The 14,102-nt window shown below is 41.6% G+C and overlaps 1 protein-coding gene across 5 annotated transcripts in view; it reads right to left on the reverse strand.

The window, feature by feature from the left end:
- Nucleotides 1-14,102, reverse strand: part of PDE9A (phosphodiesterase 9A) — a 68,785-nt gene that overhangs the window by 44,348 nt on the left and 10,335 nt on the right. For 2 of the 5 annotated variants that reach the window (XM_083735055.1, XM_083735056.1), the window contains exons 2-4: nt 11,487-11,557; nt 5,856-5,933; nt 4,758-4,801 (exon numbers count right to left, since the gene is read on the reverse strand). In XM_083735055.1, coding sequence (XP_083591181.1) covers nt 4,758-4,801; nt 5,856-5,933; nt 11,487-11,557 — 193 coding nt within the window. Of the gene's footprint in view, nt 92-4,757; nt 4,802-5,855; nt 5,934-11,486; nt 11,558-14,102 lie in introns of those variants that run through there. The other 3 variants (XM_083735058.1, XM_083735057.1, XM_083735061.1) reach the window with 2 other exon arrangements.

Genomic DNA, 14,102 nt, shown 5'->3' on the forward strand with positions numbered 1-14,102 from the left:
CTCAAATGCTCTTGAAGGTCTTTCACAGCTACCTTTGCAAAGAACCACTTGGAATAGTTTTGTAGGGAACAGACTGTAGCTGCAGCTGGTCTGATTAAGGGACTGTGCAGAACTGCACTGTTCAAGAATACAAGAGAAAGAAGTATGACTCATGGGCAAACCTGTCTCCCTGCTTCTTATGTTATCCACCCTGTGTGGATGGTGTGGAATCAATGGCTTGCACTCGGGGTAAGCAGTTGTAAAGGAGGACATTTTTTTCCACCTTTAAAGAGTCCTGTGGGAGATGGGATTTTTGACAGAAGTGAAAAAAACTAGTCCCTGTTGAAAAGGCTTCTTCTATAGAACACAAATTTGTCTTGACTTGATTCGGAATTGAATTTTCATTTACTAACTGTCTTGCAGAATATGGAGAAAAGCTCATTTGTTTCCTGAGAAACTCTCCCAGCATATGATGATGGCACATGCATGCTGCATGCATGCACATTTGATGATTTAAAATAATTAATTTCTAGACCGCTTACAAATTCTGAAGCAGTTTACAATAGTCTAGAACAGGATTCTAGACTAGATGGGCCATTGGCCTCACCCAGCAAGCTCTTCTTTTCATGCAAGTCTAAAACAGGGGTGGCCAACTCCCAAGAGACCTACAGAATTAAAAACTGACAGTGATCTACCCTTGTTTTTGGGGGGTTCAGGTCAAAGTTGTTGAGCTTTTTTTAGGGAGGAGCCCTGCTTTTTGAGGGTTTTGGGGGAAATTGCTGTGGAAACAAACAGCCTCACTGAGTAAACTTTGTCTTCTGTTCTGCAGATCGTGCAGCAATGGAGGATGGGGCAAGGGGGCAGGGCTAAGGAAAGGGACCCAGCAATCGACTGTGATCTACCAAAACCTCCCAGGGATCTATCAGTAGATCACAATCAACCTGCTGGACATCCCTGGTCTAAAACATACATTAAAACAAAATATAGCCACAAATATCCACAATATCAAATTACTGAGAATTAATGATCTATAAACTAAGCAAGCATCCAAAACACACTACAGTTGATGCCTTCCAATTAACCAGGTGGGGAGAGCATTCCAAAAGTAGGTACCACCACAGATAAGGCCCATTTCCATTTTGCTACTAGATGACACTCTGCAGGTCACAGCATGACCAAAACACCCTTTCCTGAAGAGAGCCACTTGTTAATATAAACATCCGCACTTTACACAAAACACACATGAAGGTTTTTGATCCAGATTTTGATTTCAATTTTGCAGGAAACGACTGGGAAATTGGCTCATATGGAGATGTTAATCACCAAATGGCCTCTTAGTTTGGCGACACAGTTTGGCCACCAGTGGCGTAGCGTGGGTTGTCAGCACCCGGGGCAAGGCAAGTAATTTGCACCCCCTAACCCGTGGATTTGTGCCCCTAACCCTAACCCCCAGATGTTGCACCTGGTGCGGCCGGCTCCCCCTGCACCCCCACGCTACGCCACTGTTGGTCACACAGCTGTCTATGAGAGTTTCACTAAAGGTTAAAGAGTTAACACTAACGAATAAATATATGTGCGCAACTGCCTTAGTATTTTGCATAGATTCACAGTCATCATCAAGATTAAGGGGCAAAAGCAAGGACGTTTGTGCATATATCTGCAAAGCAGCCTGGTCAAATAATAACTACTCGGGCAAATTATGCTTGACCTGTGACAAAGCATGACCAGCTGGACAAATTCATATTACAGATGCAGTGATTGTGAATGAACTTTGGCATGATCACCTGACAGATACAACTGGGCAGTAGACCAAGCACACAAAACAACACTCCATACCACTAATGCCCTACCCTTGACTTCTGGTTTTCATTTTTACCACTCCCTGGGAATAATTCACGTGGCTGGGTTGAGATTCAAAAAGCCTTACTCAAAAGAGCAATCAGGAGCCAGGCCAATGGAAGTGTTGTATACAGTCCTCCCACCCCCAGCTCCAGTACTGTTGTGATAAATCTTAAGCCTTGTGAGTCAATACAAGAGAGAGAGATGTGTTCTGTATGGAGTTGGAATTGCCAGCAAAACATTCTTGCTTAATCCAAATGTGTCATGTCTTGACATAATTAGACACTTTAATCTTGGTGTCAGATCGCAAAACTGGCACAAGAGCAATAGGGCATATCTTTAATTTTTAAACAAACTCTGCGGGGTTCCCTTGAAGCTCCGTAAACACCATAAATTGGCTCATCTATCAAGAGCCATGTTCCCAGTGTCTTACACAAGCCTCCTAACAGAACAGCTGTATAAATCTCTACCGATCCAACATTCTTATTCCTATTGAGGTCCCTGGAGATAAACTGTTGTCGTCTTTGTTTTCTGTCAATTATTTGATAACTTTGCATGCTCAATGGAAGGGCACAGACATGACAGCTGATAGCTGCAGACAAGGATGCTTCCAGGTAAGATGAAGAGACTATGACATGCGCTGGCAATGTGATAGGAAGCTAATGCTCTACAGAGAAGCAGTGATGAATACTTCAGTCTCTGCCATCTCTTACCTCATATCCCATGAGGGAACAAAAAAGGTACAGCCATTTATTCTTGTTTCAGTTCAAGGTTTTTTTTTGTTAGGTGCTGTTTCCTAAGCAGCAGCAGCGTGTCCTGTTTTGCCTCTTGAGGAGAAATGGGAAGTGCCACTGGTGAAGAAATCGACACTGATTTCCAGTGAGATCACACCAATTTCCAGTGAGATCTCACTGAAATTTCATGAGATCATCGTACCCCACAATATCCCATGAGATTTTGACAAGAACTTGCTGGAAATCAGCACCAATGCTGCACTGCTTCTCTGCTAGTGGATGCAACAGGGCGGGTAGGGCACTCAAGGGTTTTCACCGCCTGAGGCGGCAGCTTCACTCCACCTCATGGGTGAACCGGGCCTGTTCCTACAGATCTTTCCACACCAGCTGCTGCTCTTCCCACTCAACCCCTTGCTTCACCATGACTAGATGTGGTCTCCCATCCAGAAATGGGAAAGAATGAATGAAAATATAAAGGAATCAATAATTGAAAGCACTAAGAAGAAATAAACAAAAGAGGCTCAATAAATGGCGAGGCACTACTATGGAGAATAGCACTGCTGCTGTTTGGAACTATTATTATTGTTTTAAAAAACCATTCCAGAAGTACTTCTGCATTGGAATTGCCTCCATTTTAATTGAACATTTTCAGTCTTCTCCCCTTACATGTGTAGTTCTGTGGAAAGGCCTGGTGCTATTTAACTGCTTCTGAAATGATAACTCTGCTTATGAAACACTACCTCTTTGGCCTTCTCCTTTGCCATCTGTTTTCTTTCTTAGCTTGCTTCATGCCTGCCAGCTTTTGTGATTTTGTTAGGAGCCTTCAGCATGCAGGTTTCTTTCCCTTTCTCAGCTGAAATCCCCAGAGTCTCATATTTTCTCTTGAAGTGTGCCTTTTCAGCCCTTAAGTTTGAAAACACAAGTGGTAGCAGTCTATACCTCTGAACACCCAAAAGCAAATATAATGACCCTTATTCACAGAAAGTTAGTTCTGGTGGTCCCACTGAAGTTGGTGGGACTTCACTCATATTTTTCTCTGGATTGGGGACAAGGTACTTTTTCTTACCAAACCCCCCTCAAATGTTTTAATGATCATCATCACTATCATCAGATAATTGCTTTACCCACCCTTCAGTATGAAGGGCTGATCCACGCTTTACATTTCGAACTCATGTATGACCAACATCCAAGTTCAAGTGGCAAAAATAGCAACAACACCCTACAATGTGGTACTATGAATTGTGAATGGCACATGAGTATTTAAAAGGCCATTTACTAATGCACTCAACACTAATAGTTTTGGCCATGAGCAAAGGATTGGGCGAAAATTCTGTGCTTCTTGCATGGAAATCGCAGCCATTTAAATATGTGTGTGCCATTCACAAATGATGCAACTGGATGTGGTTTCTTTTGCCATTTGAACTTGGGCATTTTTGTACTTGGTTCAAAACAGAAATGCTCCAGCAAGCCTCATCACTTCCAGATCACCTGTCTACTGACTATTTCCCCAGTTTTGTTTGCGCAAAGTTTTCAGGAAGGGTATGCAAAGTTGGCTACTTTTTGAGCACTTGTTCTGATTTTTTTCACATTACATTGAGCAATTGTTATCTCACACTTTCCACTGTTTTCCACTCACTTTCCTGATTGGGAAAAGCCTGAATTTTGGAGGAAGTTGGTTCATTGTGCAAGACAACCAAATCCACTTCAGCTGTGCAATCTGAATTCCTGGTTTGTGATTGAATACTATCTACAGAATAGCAACAGCCTGGACATGCCCTTAGTTGCAAACATTAACTTCAACAAAACTTAGGTGCCATTTACGAGTTGCAATAGTGCTATGGGCACTGCTTTATCACAAGTTCATTCCATGGGTACCTGCTGTAAAATTTAAACACTGGCAACCAGATTTTCTGTTTATGTGTGTGCCAGTTCTGAGGGCCTTTCCCACCACAGTACTAAAGAGCTTTAGAAGTTATAGCAGATTTATGGACTGATACTATGAAAACATAGCTCCCACAGCGAAAATATGATGAGCAGAGCTAAAACCAAGGAGATTTAAGTGAAGTCTTCTGTTGATTTAAAGGCACCTAACTTATTCTGGATTAAATCCTGTGTAGGTGAAATATTATTCAACAGTCCATTTAAATATGGATTTACAAACTTGAGAAACATGCCAGAGTTGATTTCGGACAAAATAAAGTTTACCTGTTTGTTGCCCAGTGGTCACAGGTATTACTTTGTATGGCGTTCTGCAAGAGACAAAAGGGAAGTTAAAGCCTGCATTTTCAAATGATGCAAGCGTCATGAAACATGGGAAGAAGGGCTGCTCGTAGAACTGGTTAGGCTCAAAATTTAATTGGGGAAAAGAACATACATTTCACAAAGACCTTCCCACTTGAGTGTCACAGGCCCTTGGCTGTGTTCAAGCAGTGTCGACAACACATGCAGCCACACAAACATGAATTGATCACTGCAGCACATTCCCTGTTTGAGCACAAGGAATAGACTGGGAAGAAAATGGTGAATAAAACTTGCAGCATAAGCAACTGCAGTGGGGCAGGGAGCGGGGGAAGTAACACGACCAGAGCAGATCATAAGAAGCCTGGGAAAATTATAAAGAGCTTTGGGAAAAGAAGAGCCTTGGGCTATGCATTAATGAGTACACACCTCCAAAAATGTCTGTGTGCAGAATAATGTTTTGGTTTGCTTCTCTTAGTAGAAGGAGGATTAGGAAATGTGAGTCTCCAGAGGAAACTGAGTGGGACGGAAAAAAGCATTTTCACATTAACTGGTTTTTTTGCAGCATTTTGTTCCACAGATATATGCTCTAATAATCCAATCTAATCTAACCACACATGCTGTAATCATGCATATAATTTTAAGGGGAAAAATAAATAAAGGAACCTTAGAGCTGCATTAGTTTTAGGTCACTTACAGATAAATTGTTAACAACAAATGAGCATTTGTCCTGATTTGGTTGCACAGACTTTGTGGGGAGGTGAGATGGTATTGGCACTTGGTTGAGCATTCATTTTGATTTGTTAGCAGTGAGGTTACACAGCGTGGTATCAAGCAATTTTTATCCCACATTTTCCAGTGTATTTCCAGTGTAATCACTTTCCTTATTGCATGTGACTGTTGCTATTTTGGGACAAGATTCGATCTGGGGGAAAACTCTTAGTAAATGTTTGCTGTCTTTCATTGCATATTCTCTATGCTTTACATACAAAAAAAAAAAATACAACTGATAAGTAATACCACTATTCTTCTGGAGTTGCTTTGGTTATAAGAAAACATACATACCTTTCCGAGTTTGCTGGCATGGTAGGATCAATGGATACCATACAGTCATCTACTGTGAAAAGTGAAATTGTTGTATTCCTGGAAGACAATGTTTAAAGCTATGTTTATTTAACCACTCTCTTGTGCCACCTCGTCCACTTAATTGCAAGTTACTATCTTTGTTTTGACAAGTCAAAGCAAATGTTGCAATCTGGGAGAAAGAAAGAAAATGGCTAAGATTATTTAAGAGAAGAACAAAAACTAGTTTGGGAGTGCCCAACTGAAGCTACGCCCTACAGGCCTCCTCTACATAAACAAGAACCCTGACCATTCAAGAGTTCATGATTGTGTGGAAGAGGCATATGCATGTACAGGCAGTCCCTCATTTAAGCACATTCAATATGTGCAACAAACTTGGAAGGTACCCAGAAATGTCATAAAGACATCACTGAAATGTCACTAAAAGGGGGCTGGGGCGGAACGGGCTTTTTAAATGGGTTTCAATTATACGTGATTTCACCAAAGTGTGTGGTGCCTTGGAATGCAACTCCTGCATAAACTGGGGGCTACCTGTACACCTAGATGCATATAGCCTGCCTTCTGCACTAGCACTGAATGCATGGCTGCTGGGAGTGTGGCTACTCCACAAGCGGCACATGGCTTGTGGACGTGTTCTTATTACCACTTCCTGCAGTTGTTGACTGTATCATAGTTCATCTGTATGCTTCTAGTGACATGGATGGAAATGAGCAGGTAGAATTAATATGTAGTGAGCAAATATATATATCCAATGAGATAGTCCGGTTCATTACATGGAGCATCCCTGCTGTAAAATTCGAAACAGGCATGTGCTGTCTCTTTGATACTTGTCATAAGCAGCGATACCTTTTGCATTGTTTTGTTACTCTGAGCTCTCTCTCTCTTATGATACAGGAAGTGGTGAAAGAGGAAATGCAGGTGACTTGTATCTTTTTTTCACATTTCCCTGTAATGTGCAATGAGTAAGCTTGAAGCTTTTCCTTTCCTTGTTTCCTATAACAGGCAGAGGAGGTCTTCTCAGAGGGATAGGCAACTAAGGGTTAAAGTGGTCTCGGGTCACCCCAGCTGGCCTCAAAGAGAGCTCCAATCCTGACCCTCACTTATTATGAAACTTAGCCGCTTTCTCCTATGCACATTCCTATTGGTAATAAACAAGGACAAAGGTTTCTTCAGCTTCTTTCAGTTTCACTGCTTCTGCATTGGCTGTTCATGTGTAAGCCTGCTTCTAAGAGGCAAAACTTCATTTCTTATAAAAAATCTATGCCACCAAGGTCAGACATTACTGCATTTGTTTTAGTATGGATAATTTCCCAGTCCCTGCTAGCACCTTTTCTAGCACATTCCAGAATGCTTCATCACAATGCATTTATTTACAAAATGTCAAAGGTATGTCTGACATTGCAGGTGAGCCCTGATCCCTGTCTGACATGTGAATACAAAAGAAGGAAGCAGAAAAACGAAAGCTGGCTCCTTGAGATTATTTGCTTCTCTATTTTCACATGGCATGAGTTTCTTACACCAGACTCTCAGTGTTTTGCCACTTGGATATCTACGGGGTTTAAGGTTCTGGATAGAGAGATGCTGTGATCTGGAACAGATTCCACTTGCCCTATATAGTGGCTTTCATGTAGGGAGGGTGTTATGGGATGCTAGTCAGATCTCTTTCACATTTAAAACAACAGATTGAGCATCTGTGCATTTGGGAATTGATGGCACTATGACTATTTTCTCTGGCACTTGCAGGGTCTCCAGAGAGGAGTGTATTTGAGCATATGCTGAGCATCTTTCTCTTGCTACATCCAGCCCATGCATATCTAGGCCAGGGGGACCTGTTTTCTGGGTCAAATATTGCTCACAATTGCCAGGCAGGTTAATCCTGGCATCTCTGAATGGACGAACTGAAATAAAGCGTTGAATCCATGTTTGTGAGAAAAATGAATTTCTTCCTGAAAGGCTTAGATGGCTAACTAAAACCTCTAAGGCAATATAGCACAGGTTGGTGATGTGCTTTGACCTATATTGATGGAAGCAGAGAGCAGGCACACACAGCAGCAACAGTGAGGAACGCTGACTTGATTGCACTGTAGACTTGTAAAGCTCTAGGCTCTACTTATTAATGCAAGGGCAATTTATGACTGGTTAACATGGGTGACTGTGAACAGCACATGTCTTAAGACAGGGCCGGCTGTACCATGAGGCAGAGCGAGACAGCTAATTCTGAGAGGTGGAAAGTGGCTAGAAAGGTGTGCCACGTTGTCTGCCCTGCAGCCCTAGTATGGCCAGTGCACCAAAGAAGCGATCTGAGGTGACCTGCCTCAGGTGGCATGCTCCACAGGGGGTGGGAGATCCTGACCTGGCCTCGCCGGCAGCTTGATTCAGGAGAAAGCCAGTGCCAGGGGAAGCAACAGCAATGCCTCATGGAACAGTCCCTTTTCGCCATGTCTCGGACACTCGCCAAAAAACAGACATTCCTGCAGAGTGGCTGCACTGCCTTTCCTCCTTCCTCAGTGGTGGTACATCTTACCTCAGGCACCAAAAGTTCTCTGGCCGGCCCTACCTTAAGGACATTAGAAGAGCACTGATAATGTAGTCACCTGCTTGATTCTGTAACAACATTATTAGTCATTTAGAAAACCGTACGTTACTTATTAACATTTAACATAATGTTTATCAATGAGTCTTTAAGATAAAGTATGACGCATTTCTAACTGGATGATCCAACCCTCAAAAGGTTCCATCAGTGCAAGTTCTGTTGAAATGAACAGTAGCAGATGGTGTGGGAGAGGCTGAATTGCTCACCCTTCAGCTTTTTCGCTGCTCCACACCAGGGTGGAAATAGGGAGGAATGGGATGGTTCTGTCAACCTTGTCACCTCCTTGTCATCCCCAGCTCTTGGTAGCCAGCAGTAATTCGGCTGGGGAGTAAGCAGTGCAGCCCTACTGTGCCATCTGCTGTTGCTTGTGCCACTCTAAATACAGGGATGTAAGCCACATAAGCCAGCATTGCTGTCCAAACAGAATGATGGTGGCACAGGCCAGATCAGCAACCCTATGGGAGTTTTCCACATCTAAAGGAAGTCTATGGCAGACTCCTGTTGATGTCCTGTTGAGTAGTGGTGGATGGCACTGTATTCCACTCCTGTGCACATTGTTGAGAAGATGGAGAGATGTTTGAGAGCCAACAGAAGTAAGAGAACTATGTGATGCTGCTATGTCCTTGATATCCAAAATAAGGTCCAGGCTTAGTTCTCATTTCAGAAGATGAAAATGATGTTCCTGCTCTCAGAGAGGGAATTTTTTTGCCTCACCCCTGCTTTTTGTGCTTGAGAGAGAGATTCAAATTTATTTACTTATTTCACAACTTTTATATAACACTTGATTGTAATAAAATCTCAATGTTGGTTTCTCTCAAGGGGAGTGGACAGACACATGAGCAGGAACAAGATGGGCCAGACAGGGCCAGCACAGCCATTAGGTGGGTTGAGGCCACTGCCTCAGATGGTGGAAGCCCACAAGGTGTCACCCATTTGCCCCATCTTCTCTGCCACCGGTGGTGAAGCGGCACTGAAAATATGTGAGATCTTGTGGAATATGAGAGATCTGGCATGTTTTTAGTGAGATCTCATGAGAAATTAGCACTATCTCACCCCAAATCAGTGCTTATGCCACTGCCACTTCTCCACCAGTGGTGGAGCAGGCAGGGATGAATGAACTGGAGGAACCTGTAACAGCTGGGAGACGAGAGTTATGAGGCAGGAGAAGCTGCAGGACTGGATAGTGAAGAAGAGGGAGAGAGAGATCAGGCTGACATAGAGCCAAGGACCTCCACATCTCCTCTCCCTGCCCCCACCTCTTCTGCTCCATTTTCTCCCAGGACTGGGTTGTTGTTGTTTTTAGATGCTTGAGTATTATTGATGATAACTTGTAGGCTTTTTTGGTTGGTTATTGAGGAGCAGAAAAGCAGCATATAAATGTGGCATTGTTCTAATTTTAAAGTTATTCCAAACCATGATACCAGAAGCTCAGATAGAATGCATATTACTGAATATGAAAGTTACAAACATGCCTAAGATCCAGAGTCAAGAGTTGCTTCCTGGATGTCAGTGTTTTGTGGGAGGGATTGAATCACATTCTGGAAATGTAGATTTATGCATAAACATGAATTAAAGCACTCTGGTACAACAGAGCCACTTAACTCCCCACCCAACTTTTTGTGGTTACAAAAGTGAGAGGCAAATGTACTAAAAAGTGTGGGATAGAAAACTGATTAGTGGGAAGACATATAACCTCCATAAAAGCAAATCAGAACAAATGCTCCATAAAGGTCAAACATTGCATAATCTCCATGTAAACTTTGTGCAGGCAAACAGGGTGAATGCTCAGTTAACAGGTCATCTGGAGGAGCTCAAGGAAGCTATAAAAGGCAGGAAGGGCTCCTTTGAAAAGCATCCATAATAGCACCCAAGTGGTGGAGCTGTCACTCCCGTCAGGTACATTTGACTCCTTAGCTCCTTTCCTTTCAATCATGCAGTAAAGGTGCTTCTGTTTTGCTTCTGGTTATTTGAAGTTATTTGTATATTCATGTAACATTTTGTAAGAGGATGGTATATGGTATATGGGATGCGGGTGGCGCTGTGGTCTAAACCACTGAGCCTAGGGCTTGCCGTTCGGAAGGTTGGCGGTTTGAATCCCCGCAACAGGGTGAGCTCCCGTTGTTCGGTCCCTGCTCCTGCCAACCTAGCAGTTTGAAAGCACGTCAAAGTGCAAGTAGATAAATAGGTACCGCTCCGGTGGGAAGGTAAACGGTTTTTCCGTGTGCTGCTCTGGTTCGCCAGAAGCAGCTTAGTCATGCTGGTCACATGACCCGGAAAAACTGTCTGCGGACAAACGTCGGCTCCCTCGGCCAGTAAAGTGAGATGAGCGCCGCAACCCCAAAGTCGTTTACGACTGGTCTTAACTGTCAGGAGTCCTTTACCTTTACCTTTAAGAGGATGGTATAAAAATGTTTTTATATAAATATAAATAAATTAATGTATTGGATTGCTGTATATTATATACTTGATTGTTTTATTCTGTTTTATCTTTCATGTTTGTGCTTGTAGACAATAGCAAGACACTTAAATTTAATGACAAATTTGATCTCTTTATCATATTTTCAGCATTTAGATGAGCTTCTCTTCCTGCTTTTTGACATCATGCTATTATCCCAATGGCATTTGCTCAGAGCTCTATTGGGAGTTTGGTCTCCTTGGAGTTTTATGCAGGTACGTTGTTCTACTCAATTAGTTTTTATGTTGTGCTATTTGTGGTTTTTACTTAGATGTTTTTTGCTTGTGGGAACTATTTTTTAGACCAAAAGGAGAAGATTACAGTGTTTTCAAATGAAACAAACAAAGTCAATATATTTACATTATATTTTCCATGCTGTGATTTCATTGAGATCCCTATTTTCTTCCTTATTATGAAAAGGCCATAGCTAGCATGATACCCAACCAATTCACACTCATAGTAGTCTTCAGAATACTCATACTCGGTTGGGGTCACTCTAAGCCCTTTGGAAAAGTAACACAAGTAGCATTCATAAAAAATAGAACTGCACTGGAAAAATATTTACCTTGGTAAACCAGTTGCAATACAGAAGAGTTCCATGATATCTCTTGAGTTACAGTATTTACTGAAGGCCACCTTCCAAAGGAAATAGAAGCAATTAAGAGAAAATGAAGAAAGAGAACTTCCAAAGGCAATCTTATTCTATACCCTGTAGATAAAGCATTAATTTACCTAACATTTTCATAAGACTGAATATAATATGGTTCCTATTCTTTACTCTTGCAAGCCTTTTAAGTTCTTTTATATGGTTATGTCTGAGAGGAGAAGAAGTAAATATAGGGCAGTTTGATAATCCAAGCCAAACTTTAGAAATAACATTAATAGGAGAAACAAAAAAAATTCCTTCCAGTAGCACCTTAAAGACCAACTAAGTCAGTTCTTGGTATGAGCTTTCGTGTGCATGCACACTTTCTTCAGGTATCTGAAGAAGTGTGCATGCACACGAAAGCTCATACCAAGAACTGACTTAGTTGGTCTTTAAGGTGCTACTGGAGGGAATTTTTTTTGTTTTGACTATGGCAGACCAACACGGCTACCTATCTGTAATTAATAGGAGAGTAAAGTTGATGAAATTGTCATTAAGTTGGTGCATCTGAGACACACCAACTTGAATTGCATAATTTGCATGTGCACACACACATTCACAAGCTGGACACAGTAAACTGCTAGAGGACACAGAAGCAATCTGTAATTTTTGCAAGTTAGTTTTTATCTATGCAATAAATAAACAAAATCATTTTATTTCATATAGCCTCACAAAAAAGCACCAGTGAAAGACATAGCAGTGTTTTTGTCATATAGATTATCACCACCAGAGATATCAGGCCACTAACTCAGTCCTTTTCCCCCCAGAAGATTTGAAGCCTATGTGTAAGTGAAGCCATGCTGAAGAGGGAAATTGCATGAAAGAATGTGAAGAATCAGTCAATCCTGTGGCAGAAGTGTTTAGCCTGAGAGAAGGAGACTGATGGATCAGTCCAATGACCCATCTATTCCAACATATTGTTCTCATGGTAGCCAACCAGAAGCCTAGGAGAAGCCAACAAGCAAGACCTGAGTGGAACAGAGATCTCCCCTCGTGTGATTCTCGGGAACTGGCAGTCAGAGGCTTAGTGGAGAAGATCACCGATATAAAACTAGTTAAGCTTCTGAGGTAAAAAAAAGTTGAGGGTTGTATGTGCTGCCAAGAAACAGCAGTGCTACTATAGCGGCTATGAAAAGGGAAGTACCTATAGCCTTGAAGGGGGTTTAGCAGTGCTATTTTTCTAGGGGGGAAAGTGCCATGAACACATCCCTGTTTCTCTTATAATGGCAATGGCACTTACATGACAGGTGTCAGAACTCACCTGAGAGGTGCCAGAACTGAGTTCTTGTAAGTTCCCCCTGAAAAAAAATGCCCTGTGTTCAACATTATAATACTTCTGTACTGGATCAGGCCTCAAAAGTGTGTGGAGTGTGTGGGTGGTGAGGAAGGTGAGTCACTGAGAAGTTCAGGAGAGAACATTATAATTAAAAATCAGTCTTTCTGAAGCTATCTACAGACATTTGCTCTGAAGCTTTTGTGACAGTCCAGTCCCCATTTTAGGCAGAATTTGCTATCCAGAGGCACTAAGCAGAAAAGGGTTAAAAATATAAAAAACATTTCCCTTCCTGTCTCCACATGCCTCTCAAAATGTCTTACCATTCTCTGTAATTTCTTCTCTCATTCTTCTTTCACCTTCAATTTGTAACTTATTCCCCCTCCCCCCAAAACAAACCATTCCTCCTCCCAGGTCCTTTTACATTCTTTTCTTTTTCCTGCAATAGCTTTTGCCTCTTATCCCCTTTTCTATTCCAAGTTTAATTATTATCAATATCATATTATAATTTAATATTAAACTTTTATTTCATGTTCCAATTTCCTTCAACACCTCCTCTCGCCCTTCCCCCTCAGAGGAGAAACACTGGATAAACTTGTTAAGAAGCTAAACGAGAACAACAGCAGCGATATCTTGTGCCTGCTGAACACATTCCTTTCATTCCCATTAAAACATTTCTGATGTAAAAATAAATAAATAAATAAATAAATAAATGCTCACACAGGCTTCATTTTTAAAAATCAATTTATTCAGGAGGGGCATATCTTTCTCAACAAAAGGTGGCATTTAAAAAGCAAAACCCCATTTTGAACAAATGGGCTGTTCTGGTTGTTACAGAGGAAGGTTTTTGATATTCCTATCTAGCTACAGTCATAGAAATAAAGAAATGTTTTATTTCTCTTTAAATAACTCAAATACAAATCTTCCTGCAATCATAGCAGAAGGAAACATCTCAGCAGACAGTGGTCTGAGGGGACTGACAGAGCAAATGAATAGACAGACCGAATGTTACCAATCTGCTAATGGCTGATGGATGCAATAAATTGAGATCTGATGTTATTGCTGTTGGACTTAGAATGAACTTCTGAAATGTGCTGGGCCACTGAGCCTTGAAATCAATTACCATTGAACAGAATTGATGCAATATAAGTGGGATATGGTAATATAATTGGGAACAAATGAAAGTCAGATAGTTATCCTGGTTAATTAAGACCAAAACTGGAGGACATAATAAACTTAGCATCTGTTTTTCTTTCCCCAAG

This window comes from Podarcis gaigeae, assembly GCF_964106915.1.
Source record: "Podarcis gaigeae genome assembly, chromosome: 4".
Classification (NCBI taxonomy): domain Eukaryota; kingdom Metazoa; phylum Chordata; class Lepidosauria; order Squamata; family Lacertidae; genus Podarcis; species Podarcis gaigeae.